The 17,517-nt window shown below is 43.5% G+C and overlaps 1 protein-coding gene across 2 annotated transcripts in view; it reads right to left on the bottom strand.

Annotated features, from left to right (window-relative positions):
- LOC116048374 (obg-like ATPase 1) overlaps nucleotides 1-17,517 on the bottom strand; it is a 54,300-nt gene that overhangs the window by 33,098 nt on the left and 3,685 nt on the right. The window contains exons 1-4 of one of the 2 annotated variants that reach the window (XM_031297472.2): nucleotides 16,824-17,035; nucleotides 16,624-16,715; nucleotides 11,490-11,633; nucleotides 10,201-10,328 (exon numbers count right to left, since the gene is read on the bottom strand). In XM_031297472.2, the coding sequence (XP_031153332.1) occupies nucleotides 10,201-10,328; nucleotides 11,490-11,633; nucleotides 16,624-16,715; nucleotides 16,824-16,838 (379 nt within the window). In that variant the 5' untranslated portion in view covers nucleotides 16,839-17,035. Of the gene's footprint in view, nucleotides 1-10,200; nucleotides 10,329-11,489; nucleotides 11,634-16,623; nucleotides 16,716-16,823; nucleotides 17,036-17,517 lie in introns of those variants that run through there. The other variant, XM_036003883.1, reaches the window with a different exon arrangement.

Here is a 17,517-nt window from a genome sequence, read left to right as displayed (position 1 = left end):
TATCTTTATAAACCCTTCTGCTAATTTCCAGACAAATAAACATACCACTCCAGACACAAAAAGTGTGATCCCCCACAACCATATAATCAAGTTATATAAAAGTAGTGGCTTCAACATTGCAATCTGCCTGACACCAGATAGATATAATTATAAAACAAAACCAGCTATGTTTAATGGTTAAGTTGTGAAACATACCACATTGTTTCCAAGGACTTCACTTAAGTGAAAACAATGGCATGCCAAAGCAGATAGATGTAAACACTACACACACACACACACACACACACACACACACACACAGAAGAAGCTTTCGATCTCCCTATTTATGATAGTTGGGGATGTTTGTCTTCTTTGTGTGAGTAGAAACAAAAGAGTTGGTTGTAGGAGAGAATCTGGCATATCCATTTGGCCCATATCAAATGTTAACTGTGGTTTGTTTTAACAATGTACATAATGATATTAATTATTAATTATGTCCTGTGCCATACATGTTTAAAGGCCTATTATAATAACTGCTTTGTTTCCCTTTTTCGTGTGCATTTATTTCCTCCTTTGTCTTTCTTGTCTAGTAAAAACTTACATGAATATATGCTCTCACAGATTTACTAACACTAGCGCAGTTTAAGCTGCGTCTGTTTATGCAAGTTCGGTAAATAGCACACGCTATGCTTCCTCATTTTGCGTAGTATTTATCAAACCTGACACCCATCAGGCAATCAGCGCATACTCCGCCCTCCATCCATCCATCCATCTTCGTCCGCTTATCTGGTATCGGGTCGCGGGGGTAGCAGCTCCAGCAGGGGACCCCAAACTTCCCTTTCCCGAGCCACATTAACCAGCTTCGACTGGGGGATCCCGAGGCGTTCCCAGGCCAGGTTGGAGATATAATCCCTCCACCTAGTCCTGGGTCTTCCCCGAGGCCTCCTCCCAGCTGGACGAGCCTGGAACACCTCCCTATGGAGGCGCCCAGGGGGCATCCTTACCAGATGCCCGAACCACCTCAACTGGCTCTTTTCGACGCGAAGGAACAGCGGCTCTCCCCCGAGCTCCTCACGGATGACTGTGCTTCTCACCCTATCTCTAAGGGAGACGCCAGCCACCCTCCTGAGGAAACCCATTTCGGCCGCTTGTACCCTGGATCTTGTTCTTTCGGTCATGACCATAGGTGAGGGTAGGAACGAAAACTGACCGGTAGATTGAGAGCTTTGCCTTCTGGCTCAGCTCTCTTTTCGTCACAAAGGTGCGATAAATTGAATGTAATACCGCTGCGCCGATTCTCCGACCAATCTCCCGCTCCATTGTCCCCTCACTCGCGAACAATACCCCAAGGTACTTGAACTCCTTCACTTGGGGTAAGGACTCATTCCCTACCTGGAGAAGGCACTCCATCGGTTTCCTGCTGAGAACCATGGCCTCAGATTTAGAGGTGCTGATCCTCATCCCAGCCGCTTCACACTCGGCTGCGAACCGATCCAGTAAGTGCTGAAGGTCACAGGCCGATGATGCCATCAGGACCACATCATCTGCAAAAAGCAGCGATGAGATTCCCAGCCTACCGAACTGCAACCCCTCCCCACCCCGACTACGCCTCGATATCCTGTCCATTAATACTACAAACAGGATTGGTGACAAAGCGCAGCCTTGGCGGAGGCCAACCCTCACCTGAAACGAGTCCGACTTACTGCCGAGAACCCGGACACAGCTCTCGCTTTGGTCGTACAGAGATTGGATGGCGCTGAGAGTGGACCCCCTCACCCCATACTCCCGCAGCACCTCCCACAATATTTCCCGGGGGACCCGGTCATACACCTTCTCCAGATCCACAAAGCACATGTAGACCGGTTGGGCATACTCCCAGGCTCCCTCGAGGATCCTTGCGAGAGTGAAGATCTGATCCGTTGTTCCATGACCAGGACGGAATCCGCATTGTTCCTCTTCAAGCCGAGGTTCGACTATCGGCCGAACCCTCCTTTCCAGCACCTTGGAGTAGACTTTACCGGGGAGGCTGAGAAGTGTGATAACCCTGTAATTGGCACACACCCTCTGGTCCCCCTTTTTGAACAGGGGAACCACCACCCCGGTCTGCCACTCCTTAGGCACCGTCACAAAATTCCACGCAATGTTGAAGAGGCGTGTCAACCAAGACAACCCCTCCACACCCAGAGCTTTAAGCATTTCTGGACGGATCTCATCAATCCCTGGGGCTTTGCCACTGTGGAGTTGTTTAACTACCTCAGCGACTTCCACCAGGGAAATTGACGACAATCCCCCATCATCCTCCAGCTCTGCCTCTACCATAGAGGGCGTATTATCTGGATTTAGGAGTTCCTCAAAGTGCTCCTTCCACCGCCCTATTACCTCCTCAGTTGAGGTCAACAGCGTCCCATCCTTACTGTACACAGCTTGGATGGTTCCCCGCTTCCACCTCCTGAGGTGGCGAACGGTTTTCCAGAAGCACCTTGATGCCGACTGAAAGTCCTTCTCCATGTCTTCTCCGAACTTCTCCCACACCCGCTGCTTTGCCTCTTTCACGGCAGAGGCTGCAGCCCTTCGGGCCCTTCGGTACCTTGCAACTGCCTCCGGAGTCCTCTGGGATAACATATCCCGGAAACACTCCTTCTTCAGTCGGACGGCTTCCCTGACCACTGGTGTCCACCACGGTGTTCGAGGGTTACCACCCCTTGAGGCACCTAAGACCCTAAGACCACAGCTCCCCGCCGCAGCTTCAGCAATGGAAACTTTGAACATTGTCCACTCAGGTTCAATGCCCCCAGCCTCCACAGGGATGCACAAAAAGCTCCGCCGGTGGTGTGAGTTGAAAGTCTGTCGGACATGGGCCTCTTCCAGACATTCCCAATTTACCCGCACTACCCGTTTGGGCTTACCAGGTCTGTCCAGAGTCTTCCCCCACCCAACTCACCACCAGATGGTGATCGGTTGACAGCTCCGCCCCTCTCTTCACCCGAGTGTCCAAAACATACGGCCTCAGATCAGATGAAACGATTATAAAATCGATCATTGACCTTCGGCCTAGGGTGCTCTGGTACCACGTACACTTATGAGCATCCCTATGTTCGAACATGGTGTTTGTTATAGACAATCGATGACTAGCACAGAAGTCCAACAACAAACAACCACTCTGGTTTAGATCAGGGAGGCCGTTCCTCCCAATCACGCCTCTCCATGTATCTCCATCATTGCCCATGTGCGCGTTGAAGTCCCCCAGCATAAATATGGAGTCCCCCACTGGAGCCCCATACAGGACTCCATTCAAGGTCTCCAAGAAGGCTGAATACTCCGAACTCTTGTTTGGTGCATATGCACAAACAACAGTCAGAGTTTTCCCCCCCACAACCCGCAGGCGTAGGGAGGCGACCCTCTCGTCCACCGGGGTAAACTCCAACTTAGCGGCGCTCAGCCGTGGGCTTGTGAGTATCCCCACAACTGCCCGGCGCCTCACACCCTGGGCAACTCCGGAGAAGAAAAGAGTCCAACCCCTATCCAGGAGTATGGTTCCAGAACCAAGACTGTGCGTTGAGGTAAGCCCCACCAGATCCAAATGGTAGCGCTCCACCTCCCGCACAAGTTCCGGCTCCTTCCCCCACAGAGAAGTGACATTCCACGTCCCCAGAGCCAGCCTCTGCCGCCAGGGTCTGGTCTGTCGAGGCCCCTGACCTTCACCGCCACCCATGTGGCAGCACACCCGACCCCAGCGGTTCCTCCCACAGGTGGTGGGCCCATGGGATGGAGAGAGAGGTGCCACGTAGCTTTTTCGGGCTGTGCCCGGCCGGGCTGCGTGGCAAACCTGGCCTCCAGGCGCTTGCTGACGGGCCCTCCATCTGGGCCTGGCTCCAGACGGGGGCCCCGGACTTCCTCCGGGCAGGGTCACTCTATCTCTTCCTCAGTCACTCATAGGGTTTTTGAATTTGGTTATAGGAGAGGATCTGGCATATACATTTGGCCCATATCAAATGTTACCTGTGGTTTGTTTTAACAATGTACATAATGATGTTAATTATTAATTATTTCCTGTGCCATACATGTTTAAAGGCCTATTATGATTACTGCTTTGTTTCCCTTTTTCGTGTGCATTTATTTCCTCCTTTGCCTTTCTTGTCTAGTGAAAACTTACATGAATATACGCTCTCACAGATTTATTAACACTAGCGCAGTTTAAGCTGCGTCTGTTTATGCGAGTTCGGTAAATAGCACACGCTAAGCTTCCTCATTTTGCGCAGTATTTATCAAACCTGACACCCATCAGGCAATCAGCGCATACTCCGCCCACTAACATAATTAGCGTGCCTCTAAAAGAACAAAGAATGGGCCCGCATGTATCTATCATGGATCTTCTTACGGGAAAAAGAAAGCGCAAGCTTAAATTTAGTGACAATGAAATTTACCTATTAGTGCATGAAGTAATAACAAACCTGAACATATTACAGGGCAGAACATCCACAACCTCGGAAAAAAAATATGATTTGGATTGCCATAACAAATAAAATCAACTCTTTATCATCTACATGGAGAGAAGTGTAGGAGGTAAAAAAAACGGTGGCAAGACATAAAGCGCAGAACAAAAGAGAAGGTAGCGTACAACCGGGCACAATCAAGGAGAACCGGTTCAGGTCCACCAGAAATAGACACGCTATCTACTATTGAAGAGGCGGTGCAGCGAACACTCGTTGCTGAACAGGTGGAAGGTGTGGACGGCATAGATACTGCTGAGATCTCTGTAGAGAATGAAGGTATGTGTGGTCTGTTATGATACTGTTGTGTTGGCTTCATGTATGTATACATATGTTTATATGATTTATATATCACCCAACCGATGGGGTTAAGTCATTAAAGAGTGTTATATAGTTAAATAATAATTGTTTATCAAAAATGGAACCGACATGGAGGAGTTTTTTTATTTAGTTTTTAGTCTGCTGCCATTGAATAAGGTAAAATTTTACACACAGGAAAACGCACTTCCTGGTTTAGACCTGCTTTTAAGAGGTGGAGAATTACCCCCGCAGAATAGAGGCGTCTTCGTAAATACCACGGAATATATAATTAGGCGCACTTTATGCGTATCCTCCCACTTTTTTGGGTGGAACTCCCACTTTCCCCATGACCCTCCCACGAACGCATATTGAAAGCGCAACTTGTCTCTTCTCCCTCATGTGGCAGGCAATCTGTTTGTAAATAGCCCGCATCGGTTAAGTCAGTCTTTGCGAAAAATTAATGCCTGGAAACAGACGCAAACAGCTTGATAAATCTAGCCCTTAGTTGATAAAATACTTGCATTTATTATGAATCAGTGTTTTTGATGTGTGTCTGTAAAATTATTGATAGATACATACATACAAGTAGTGTATTTACATTGACATTATTATTTCCTGTAATATGCTACCTGGAGAATGCAACTTTTCAACCATCTGGAAGGCTTTTAGGCAATTCTCCTTCACATTCCATTGCAAATTAAATATTGTTTTGTTAAAAAAGGGTATATGTGTAAATAAGCAAACAATAACAATAATGTATATATTACGTATTACAAACACATTGATGGTTTTGATCATTTTTTAAGGGTTTTGTTGACAATCTGAAGAATGTAGAATAACACCAGCCTTATCCTTTAACTTGAATTGTACCAAAAGTCATTAAAAACTGAAGTGACAACAGACCCGTTTATCTCCCCTTACATGTCTTGTCCACTCTGTAAATCATTACTAAGTCTTGCAGTGGGTGGTCTTTCAGTTCCACTTCTCACTAACTACAGAGTCAAAGGCTATTTGAAAACTGTACTGGACAAAAAATAATATACTTGTCAGTGATACACAGAGACAGCTTACAAAGAATATAGCAAAATGGCCTTCATCGTAACCCTTTCTGTCCAGCCTGCCACCACTGACTCTCAAATCAGAGCTCCTTTCACACAGTGGGAAAGTCAATAACAGCATTCAATCAGTAAACAAATTCAGCTATTTTTAAAAGGGGCTCTGCATTCATTTCAGTTGCTGATATTTGATTTATTCTAGTGTGTAACGCTTTAATTGTGTTAGAGGAAGTTGAGGAAGACCTGGAAAGTAATTTGAAACCTGCATCACTGAGGGACAGAGTTAATTTAATGAGATAATCACATCTGGACATCGACAAAGTCACAGAAGGCAGTATAGTGAAATATACAGTACATTATTTGTATTATCATTACCACTATTATTATTGTTGTCCTTTCCGGAGCGCTGTGGAGTCAGGTCTGGCCCCTACACACATATACTCCTGGATAGGAGAAAAAAACAATCTGGGTTTTTTGCATTTCTTTAAACCAATCACAATTGTCTTGGGCGGCGCTAAGCTCCAGTCACAGCGATGGTGGATCTGCAAAATATTTTCGGAAAGGAACTTGTTTTGGGGGAACATTTGCACCCCACAAAAGGAAACGTCGCATACAATATTAAATGAATGGGGGTTGTTTGTGCATATGCACCAAACAGCAGTTTGGAGTGTTTGGTCTTCTTGGAGGCCCTGAATGGAGTCCTGTATGGGGCTCCATTTGAGGACTCCATAGTTCTTCAATGCGCACGCCACATGGGCAATGATTGAGACACCTGGAGAGGCGTGATTGGGAGGAACAGCCTCCCTGATCTAAACCCCAAGCGGTTGTTTGTTGTTAGACTTCTGTGCTAGTCATGGATGGTTCGTACATAAGGATGCTCATAAGTGTACCTGGTACCAGAGCACCCTAGGAAGAAGGTTGATAATTGATTTTGTGATCGTATCGTCTGATCTGAGGCCGCATGTTTTGGACACTCGGGTGAAGCGAGGGGTGGAGCTACCAACCGATCACCATCTGGTGGTGAGTTGGGTCAGGTGGTGGGGAAAGACTGGACAGATCTGGTAAGCCCAAATTAGTAGTGCGGGTGAACTGGGAACGTCTGGAGGAGGCCCCTGTCAGGCAGATCTTCAAGTCACACCTCTGGCGGAGCTTTTCTGGCATCCCTGAGGTTGGGGACATTGAACCCGGGTGGGCAATGTTCCAAGCTTCCATTGTTGAAGCTGCAGTGGGGAGCTGTGATCTCAGGGTGTTAGGTGCCTCAAGGGGCGGTATTTCTTGAACACCATGTTGGACACCGGTGGTCAGGGAAGCCGTCCGACTGAAGAAATCCTACCGGGATATGTATCCCGGAATACTTGGGAGGCTGTTGCAGGGCACCAACGGGCCTGAAGGGTTGCAGCCTCTGCCGTGAAAGAGGCAAAGCAGCGGGTGTGGGAGAAGTTCGGAGAAGACATGAAGAATGACTTTCAGTCGGCACCAAGGAGCTTCTGGAAAACCGTCCGCCAACTCAGTAGAGGGAAACAGGGAACCATTCAAGCTGTGTACAGTAAGGATGGGACACTGTTAATCTCAACTGAGGAGGAACTCCTGAATCCAACTAACACACCCTCTATGGTAGAGGCAGAGCTGGAGGATGATGGAGGATCATCATCGTCAATTTCCCTGGTGGAAGTCACTGAGGTAGTCATACAACTCCACAGTGGCAAAGCCCCAGGATTGATGAGATCTGTCCAAAAATTCTCAAAGCTTTGGGTGTGGAGGGGTTGTCTTGGTTGACACGCCTCTTCAACATTGCTTAAAGTCTGGGACAGTGCCTAAGGAATGGCAGACCGGAGTGGTGGATCCCCTGTTCAAAAAGGGGGACCAGAGAGTGTGTGCCAATTACATGGGTATCACACTTCTCAGCCTCCCTGGTAAAGTCTACTCCAAGGTGCTGGAAAGGAGGGTTCGGCGGATAGTCGAACCTCAGATTGAAGAGCAACATTGCATATTCCGTCTTGGTCGTGGAACAACGGATCAGCTCTTCACTCTCGCAAGAATCCCGGAAGGGGCCTGGGAGTATGCCCATCCAGTCTACATGTGTTTTGTGGATCTGGAGAAGGCGTATGACCTGGTCCCTCGGGAGATAGTGTGGGAGGTGCTGCGGGAGTATAGGGTCGCGTCTCAGGGCTATCCAATCCCTGTCCAAAGCGAGAGCTGTGTCCAGGTTCTCAGTAGTAAGTCGGACTCGTTCAGGTGAGGGTTGGCCTCTGCCAGGGCTGCGCTTTGTCACCAATCCTGTTTGTCATATTCATGGACAGGATATCGAGGCGTAGTCGGGGTGGAGAGGGGTTACGGTTCGATGGGCTGAGGATTTCATCGCTGCTTTTTGCAGATGATGTGGTCCTGATGGCATCATCGATCCGTGACCTTCAGCACTCACTGGATCGGTTTGCAGCAGAGTGTGAAGCGGCTGGAATGAGCATCATCACCTCAAAATCTGAGGCCATGATTCAAACCAGGAAACCGATGGAGTGCCTACTGTGCCACCCTGGCCTGGGAACACCTCGGGATCCCCCAGTCAGAGTTGGTTAATGTGGCTTGAGAAAGGGAAGTTTGGGGTCCCTGCTGACCCCCTGACCCGACCCCAGGTAAGCAGATTATGATAGATGGATGGATGGACTATTATTGTTGTCAACAGTTTTATAAAAAGTATTATACTTATTATTAGGAATGTATGCAGTGTGTAAAAAACAAAAATGAAAAGAAAAGGAAGCCTTTAATCTTCACAAGATTTATTAATAACTTACATACCTCCACTGTACCCAAACTTAAAGGGATACTTCACCGATTACCATTAAGCTTTGTATCAGTAGAAACCCGGTAGTATTTTCGAATGACCGTGCTTCCCTCCCTCATGTCCCCTTTAGGCGAGCCTTCTCTGTATTGTGGGTCTGGAAAAAAGCCTCTGATGACGCAAAAATCGTCATTTAGCGTCATCGGAGGCATTTTTGCCCAGAGTCTATGGACTACAGCCAGCTAGTTCCGTATGTTTTCATCCCGCCCATAGGGGGTGGGACTGTCACTAGCCGATGCGACTCCAGTGTCAGCCATCTTGAAGCTAAGCTAATAACAGGCTCTCTCTTTTCAGCAGCAAACTTTTACAACAATTATGTGCATTCAAACTATGCACATGTGTACCACCGGAATACATTGGTACAAATCTGAGAATATGCAGGAAATTTTATTACAGACAGAATACTCGACACTACGCGAGCTTCGCCTGCTACGGAGACCAGCACCTCAGCCTGCGGTGTCGCTAGATGCCGCTAGCCGGGTAAGGGGACATCTAAAGCGATGTGCGTGATAGCGGAAAAGTGGGACGAGGGCAGGAGTTCGAGCTCGGTGGAGAGCTAACGCTAGCTGGCCACCTGTCTCATCCATCCTGCTTGCAAGTGTCCGCTCATTAGACAACAAACTGGACTACATCCAACTTCAACTGTCATTTTTATATATTTTAAATGTATAACACCACTGGAGCCACGGTGAAACTTTGTTTCATGTATATGGTTGAAATGACAATAAAACACATTTGAGTTGACTTAACTGTCTCACTGTCTATTATGTCTGTAAATGGTAGGCGTGGCTTGGGAGTGGACTTGTAAAGAAGCGAAGCAAGTGCATTCTGGGAGTTGTTGTCTTTCATCCACATGAGCCAAAAATACATTTTCTGGCCCTTGGTCTAGAAGGCACCAACTTCTAAAAAGAATTTCACATTTCTACTACATAAATGACCCAATTTAATACATATTCATCTTTCCAGCGGTGAAATATCCCTTTAAAGCAACACTATGTAACTTTTTGTGCGAGCTGTAGTTCCAATGAGACAACCTGGAGGGGGACCGAAGCGGCGGGTAGCGTGAGCTGTAGTTCCAATGAGACAACCTGTAGGGGAACCGAAGCGGGAAAAGTTACATAGTGTTGCTTTAATCAAAAGTGGCATTAGGAATCATATTACAGTATTATGTGGTGCTCCTTCTGAAGTATCTTGTTATGTTTCCAAACCTCAGAATGTGCTACTGATTGTGTGAAGCCTAAACTAGGCACAGACCCTGTCACTTCTGTGATTCTTACTCTTTAGGGAGCCTCCCAGTAGGAAAGTGAGGTCTGATTTGACTTTATTATAACTATTATGTTGATCTTGGCACGCACCACACAAGATGCCCTACTAGCAAAGCTATAGCACAACTAAGGCATTTGCTTTCAAATAGCCAGTACTGGGTCTATTAAGTGTTACCAAATGTTGCCAATGCAAGTGCTTTAGCAGTATAAAATACTGTGATTTGTTGATGATATGAAAACCTATGAGGGAGAGCAACCCTCAACCTGTGACTCACGTGTCATGTGGAAGATGCCGTCACAGGCGCTGATATGGGACAGGAAGGCATTTCCCAGGCCTTGTCCAGCATGAGCACCTTTCACCAGGCCAGCAATGTCAACAACATTAAGAAATGCTGGGATTTTGCTGCAACCCAGGAAGTAAAAGGAAAACATATTAGTCATTTAAGACTTTAAACATTATCAATATTATTTTAACAAAAGCAGAAACCACTAAAAGGTTTCTGAAACTCTTTGCCAGATTAATCTATGATTTTTTGAGACTGTAGTTTGTGATGTTGTTGTATTGGATTGCATTGGAACAGTTTTGAACATATTGCTAATTCTTTTCAATATAGTGGTATTTAATACAAAACTATCTCAAATTATATCCACAAAACGTGGCATAGAGTTTAGTCAACACAAAAATAGTCAAATAAGTCTTAACACAGAGTGGACATCTTAAAAGATAAGGCTGGTGTTATTCTAGATTTTTTATACTATAAACAAACATAAAAGAAAACAAAAACAATATGTTAATCAATCTCTCAATACTTTCTGACTTTCCTACCATGTCTGTGAACCTCAGCTTCAAGCAAATTAGTTCCAGCTGAAGACATAAATCTTTAAAAACGGTTAATCTTTTAAAAACTCAGTGCACTTGTTGGGGACTATTTTCAGTCATGCATTAATACACATTTGGTTTTCTAGAATTTACGGCAGAGCAATAATTTATATGTGACTGACTCAAATTAAACTACAATACCCATGTTCACAGGCGATTGCCTGTATTTTATATTTTTATGGTCGCTGGTGTATTTATTTATTAATAGCAGTGGACTCTGTTCTGCATGTATTTAAGTTACAGTACAGAGCATATACAGCATAAGTAGGACAGAACTAAGTTCAAGCAAGCTTATGAGATTCATACTGCTCTTTGAAAAGTAGGAGCGTAGTTCTTGTGACTAAAATTCATGCACTTAAATGCTCTGTGCTATTCAACATACCAATTCTTGTCATTCAAAAAGGGATATCTCGCTAGTACTTTTTCAATATAGCCCAGCAAATCTAAATTGACCCTGCTTTAACAGCCTCTATAAATGTGTATGATAACCAGGTGTTAGAGGTTCGGATGTTTCAGCTTTTCCCTTAACAGAAAACCTTGGAGTAGAGCAGCAATCATACATCATACAGAACTGGCAGCTACATGTCAACAACATTGTTATGTTTTCTCATACCTATTGCAAGAAGACCGTCAGCAACTACACATCTGAAGTGTGAAAAATACGTGAACGATGAGACCACATACCTGGGAGGTTTGTGGAATTGGCAGAGGAAATCATAGCGTTCATCTGGAATGGGCACTCTGCTTTCATTTGGGTCAATGGTGCAGAAGGGGAAATTTTCAGCTGCAGCCTGACTCTTTGTCAACACGTTGAAAAAGGTTGACTTCCTGAAAATAAAAACAGCAGTGAGGTCAATCCATCTAAAAGTGCTGCTGTGCAGAACCTAATGGTTCGATAGTATGAAACACTTCAGTAAATTATGCAAGAGTGGCTTTTTGCACAAGAATGAAAAGGTTATTCTAATGGATTGAATATTTGAGCGCTTCAAAAATCAAAAATACTCTATGAAATACTTTGCCCAATTACAAGGTCAGATAATCCCATAATAGATCAATTGTACATGAAATCGAGGGGCAAATTACATTTCTGATAGATCTCAGCTGTTGAATGGGATCAGCCAAACGCCGCCCCATGTTGTGATCACAGAGGGGTTTATTTTGTATGGCACAAGCAGATCAAGTGTACTTCAAAATCTACAGACAATGGCAAATGTCTAAGAGTAATAATGGCATGGCAGTTAACTATAATCCAGGACTTTCAATTTGTATCCCCTCACTGGATGCTTCACATTGAAATGATTGTTTGTCAAGTCCTATAGGCATGAAATTGCACAAGATTGGTAAAGTGCATGCATTAATTCCTTATATAAAGCTAAATTGTTTCTCTATCATACTTCAAGGCTATCTTGGGTCACCTTGGGGGGAAATAGAAAGACAAACCATGGTAACACTACAACCATCATCAGGTGTAAAAACATTCTTAAATAATTGCACAGCAAATTACTTACTTACATATTAGAGTGCAATATGCTGGTCAATGAATAAAATGATGTGTATTTGAAGCCAGACATTAGTGTGTTTTTCCACTGGTGGGTGGTAGAAACTCCTTATAGGGAAGTGAGACATCCAGCATAGATGGCTGGGCCAAATATCAACCTAAAACTTTTGTCTGGGTTTACTATGAAGACTAGGAATGTTGCAGACAAAAATATGCATTGTGGAATACAATGAATACATGGAATACATGAGGATTGAGCAAACTCCAACTGCTGATTGATGAAGACTGAGAAGTGGATGAAATCTACAGGTAATAAATATTTGTCAATTCACAATTATTGTTTTTTAATAATAAATCCAGGTAATCAAAGTCTATTCAAAAGTTACAAACAAGCTAGGCTATCTAGCTAGCTAAATCCAAATCAAGTATAAAAATTGGGGACACTTAATGACGTTTTTTTTCACTACACAACAATTAATTCACTCTTCAGTTATAAATGGCAGTCAATAATACACAGTTGTGGCCTAGGCAACGAGAGAACAAGTAGATAGGCCGCGTTCAGACAGCCTGTTGAGTTTTAAGAATGACTCAACTTAGTTAGGCCAAATACTCTGTGCATACTTTACCGTGTGTCCCAATAATGGGTTAAATGGACTAAGACTAAACTTTTTTGTGTCTCTGAGCAGTAATAGAACATGTGCTGGTCTAAGTGTAGAAATAGCTGCAAGATTGGCTGAATCACACTCTCAAGTTTCCCATATGTGTGAAGAGTGGTCAGTTACACCCAACTTACAGCAGGCTGGCATTTGAATATGGTTCATTGATGAAGAAACCATGGGAGGGTTGACTAGTCGTACTTTGACATAAATGTGGTATGGCAGGCCACAACCTCAAGGAGTTCTAATTCTTATACAAGGAAAAAAATGTGGTTCTGCTAGGGTAAGAAATAAAAACACTGGACTCTAGAGAGTTGGATCTTTGTGCAATATGCTCAAAATCCAGCAAAACAGCTAAGACACACTACATGTCAAGAAGCACAAACATAATATAGTGTTTATTCTCTGTTATCAATATCCAGTATCTGAATATATAATGAAATGAGTTCTGTGAAAAATACTCTCAGCCTGTCAATGATTTATAGCAATATCTGTGGCCTCAAGTTCACTGATTCAGAGCAGTAACTGGATGACGTCTCAACATCCTGGGCCTTTCTGTCCCTTTAAAACCTGCAGTTTTTAGCTCTAACAAATCTTTCTAGGCTACTTTGAAAAACAACAGTTCAGCTAAAAGTGACTCAAAAATGTTTTAAGGAGCAGCACAATAAAAATGAGAACCTGTCAGCTGAGCAGAAGATAACCTAACACTGTGGCCCTTTCCTGTGGCTCAAAGGGGGCTGCAGGAAAGTAATGTTGGGTCTGCCCTGTGATTATGCTCTGTCACTGATGTTGCTGAAGGTCTTGGTAGATGCTGACAAGGTGGATTTGTCTGACCAGGTCTGACATGCAGACAGTGTGTCAGCCTCCTAAAATACATGGCCATGTAGTACAGATTCTTGACAAGTTGTCCACCTAAAAATCTTTCACAGACTGAGTAACTCTTTGACACAGAGGTTCATATTTCAAAGAATTGAAATATTCCTCAACTACCTAACATGTTTTCATTCTTCACATCTATTAATTGTGTTTGATTACATTGATTTATTGACTAACAATAATTTGAAAACACCTCAAATAGACTTACATACTCCACATTTCCTGTGTCTATGTCTTAAGTAATTTGCCTTTAAGTTACTGTCTCTTTGATTTTACTGTTAGGTGCTCATTGTGAACTTTAGTTACATATACACCTCAAACACACCCTAGCCACTAACATTATATATGCACCCTCCTTATCCCATAAAATAGCATAATTTGATATAGAAGAAAGAGACAAGATCTGGGACTCTGTTTTACATCCTGCAACTTATTCTCATTCAGTTTTCAGCTTGCATTCTTTCAGTTCATTAGGCTGTAGAGTTTTAGGTTAGCTAGGTTATGTCATACATGCAAGACACCAAAGCATATGTCGCACATTACAACTAGTTTTGTAGTAGTAAAATATTTAAAAGAATGACATAAGATCAATGATAAAAAATATAACAAGGATTTTTATTATTCTGTCCATGCTGGACTTTTTTTCCAGTGCCATTCAAACTAATCTAAAACATGTTTTTTTTCTGTAGATTACAATTTGATTAATCTTAAAATGTATCTCCTACATAATTATTGTGTTATTATTGTCACTGATTGTACCTGTGAGACTGGGAGCTGCTTCAAGCACAACCCGTTCTCACTCCCAACTCGTAAAATATGGACACTTGGTCATTGTCTCTCAGTGTGAGATACGACGCAATAAGCACCCCTCAGCGTGTGTATGGAACGCACCGGGCAGAGCAGCAGCTCCGCAGCATGTGAAGATGACGTAGTAATAAGATCGACAACGGTAGCGAGTAGTATGAAACCACGGGACTTTCACCCCAGGGACCGGGGTTTGTGTCCCATGTGTCACTGGACCGTTTTATTTTATAACCCCACCCACGATCTTTTCCTCAACCCAACTGTCGCGTTCTTCTTTTCCTAAACCCAACTGTCCCGTTCATCTTTTCCTAAACCCAACTGTCGCATTCTTCTTTTCCTAAACCCAACTGTCCCATGTGTCACGTAAACGTACCTTTTATAAGCCCACCCACGACCTTTACCTAAACCTAACTGCGTCAAAAGTGATGACAATAGTCCCGACCCAGTGCGTTTAGATAATGTGCGTTTAGATATGACGCTAAAGAAGACTTCTAGCGTCAATAACAACGCCAAAGGCACCTGACCAAGCGTCCGTATTTTACACGATGGGAGTGAGAATGTGTTGTCAAGCAACTACAGGCAAATAGCCATGTTGAAAAGTACTATTTCATGCAGGTGTAATAGTGTCTGACGGATGAAAGCAGAAAGTTGGGTTGCTTTGTCCACGCAAGTGAATTTCATACAATTTCCTCAAATATGTATTCCATGTATTGTCAATGTGCTGTTTCTGTTAAGATAAGATAAGATATATTTTATTATCCCGAAGTAAATTTGTCTCACACACACACACACACACACACACACACACGTACGTTGATATTAGAGTCGCATGATTTGTTGCAGCAGAGACTGGCCTGCAAGGTGCCTCAGTGGTACTGAGAGTCCTGTGTCTGAGTGTTCACTTTGTGATGTGGTTCCTCACATGACATGCAGGTTAGGTGAGCTGGAAAGACTAAATTACTTGACATATGAATGTGATGGTGACAGTATTTGACTGCATGTGACGGACCGGAGAGCTTTCTAGGATGTGCCCTGACCTTTGACCGGTGCATGAGTGATAAGTGGGTATTTAAAACCAATGGACAACCGGGTTTAATTGCTTTGCTTTTCATTCATTCAAAGTTCTTCACCGCATTCATAGCAGTGTGGCAGGTTTATTCTTGCTTGCTGTCGTACAGTTTTATACAAATATAGATGGATCATGGCACGTTCTATTTAATAAGATGTCAATTAAACTATTTTCTCTAATTAAAAGAATACACTGCTGTGATAAACAAAAAAAAACGCATTCATAAATCCAATACAGGACACACATTCAAAGTATATATTGTAAAATGATTTAACTATTTTATTAAAACTATGATTTTTGACGTACTCCAACTCTTTGAAGATGCAGGTTTACCCTCAGTCATAACACTTATCTGTTATAACGGACATGCTCAAAGAATTTTGTATAAGTTTGAGCAGCTAACACTTTTATTTACACAGAGACAGAGATAAAGTTAAGATGCAGGGAAGGAAAGACAAAGCTCTTGTGGGATTTGATCCTAAGCTAGTTGGGAACAAGTGGTTCCAGACACTTAACAGCCTTAGGAAGACTCCTCTGGTTGTTAAAGAACACTGAAAGATTTTCCATGGACAGTCATCTGACTCTCTGGCTATTATGTACATCTAAAATCATACACATCATGCTACATGTCTTATTGCATGTTTCAGTCTAAAATGTGGCATACACAAGGTGTGAAAGCTCCTTTTGGAGAAACTTGAATAACTCAAAGTCTGAAGTTGACTGTATATATAAATCTAATTTCTATTTTTTAGTCACGCATTCAACTGTACTCGGCTTACATCCTGCCTTACATGCATTTATATTTATGGTATCATGGGAGTCGGAGTTTAGAAGTGGACAGAGCACATGCTGGTGCATGCAGTGTGAATGGTGAGAAGGCGACACTATCTATGTAAATAAAAACCCTTTACTTACCCAACATTGGGCAGGCCAACAACTCCTATTTTCAATGAAGTGCCAAACCTTCCAATCAGTGGTGGTGGCTTTGTTGCATCATCTCCCTTTCCCTAATAAAGAAAATGTGGAGATGTCTGCAGTCAGAACGAGCCGAATACCATTACATAATCTTGCATGCTCATTTTTTGTTGAATGGAGCTATTCTTCATAACCTGCACCTTCTTTGGAGCCATTTCCCACTGTTAAGTTTTTGCTGACTTCCACAACAGCTCACCAACTCAGAGAAAACCCCACATTCATTGACAGAAAATGTGCTAAGCTAAGTCCTCAAATGTAACCAGTCGACCGCACTTCAACTGGCTCACTCCCCCGAGTTAAAAATAGAACATGCAGCCTATGGAAATGAAAGTTGACACTGTACACTGGCAAGCTGACCTGTACTTCCAAATTTAGCTGTTGATAGTATTGACGCAGGTTGATGAGCTGTTGTGAGATCAATCTTACACAGAACTGTTGCTTGAAATGTGTGTATTGAAAGTGTAGTTAATCTTTAACAGAGGCTTGACTGTGTTGTCAACAGCTGCCTGCTTTCTATTAACATTTGAATCATCTGTCTTGACTGTCGTCCAACTAAAGACATCCACGAGTCCCGTCTCTATACAGACAGGGCCGAGCAATTTTGCCATTTCCCCTTGTGTTATAGCTCATCAACTTCCTACAGCAATAAATCATTTTGTCAAGCAGTTTTTTTTGCAGTGCACTTTAATGTGTAAGAATTGTATTTCCTTGCTGTTGTTTCTATTTACCTGCCACCAAAATAAACATTGAAAACCTGGCAACCTCAAAGTGCAAGAACAAACTCATGGTAAATGGCAGCTGAGACACAGACGTCATTTAACACAAAAGGAAAAA

Source organism: Sander lucioperca, chromosome 8 (assembly GCF_008315115.2).
Source record: "Sander lucioperca isolate FBNREF2018 chromosome 8, SLUC_FBN_1.2, whole genome shotgun sequence".
Classification (NCBI taxonomy): Eukaryota; Metazoa; Chordata; class Actinopteri; order Perciformes; family Percidae; genus Sander; species Sander lucioperca.
The sequence above is the reverse complement of the archived record's forward strand: the minus strand, read 5'-3'. Positions and strand labels throughout refer to the sequence as shown.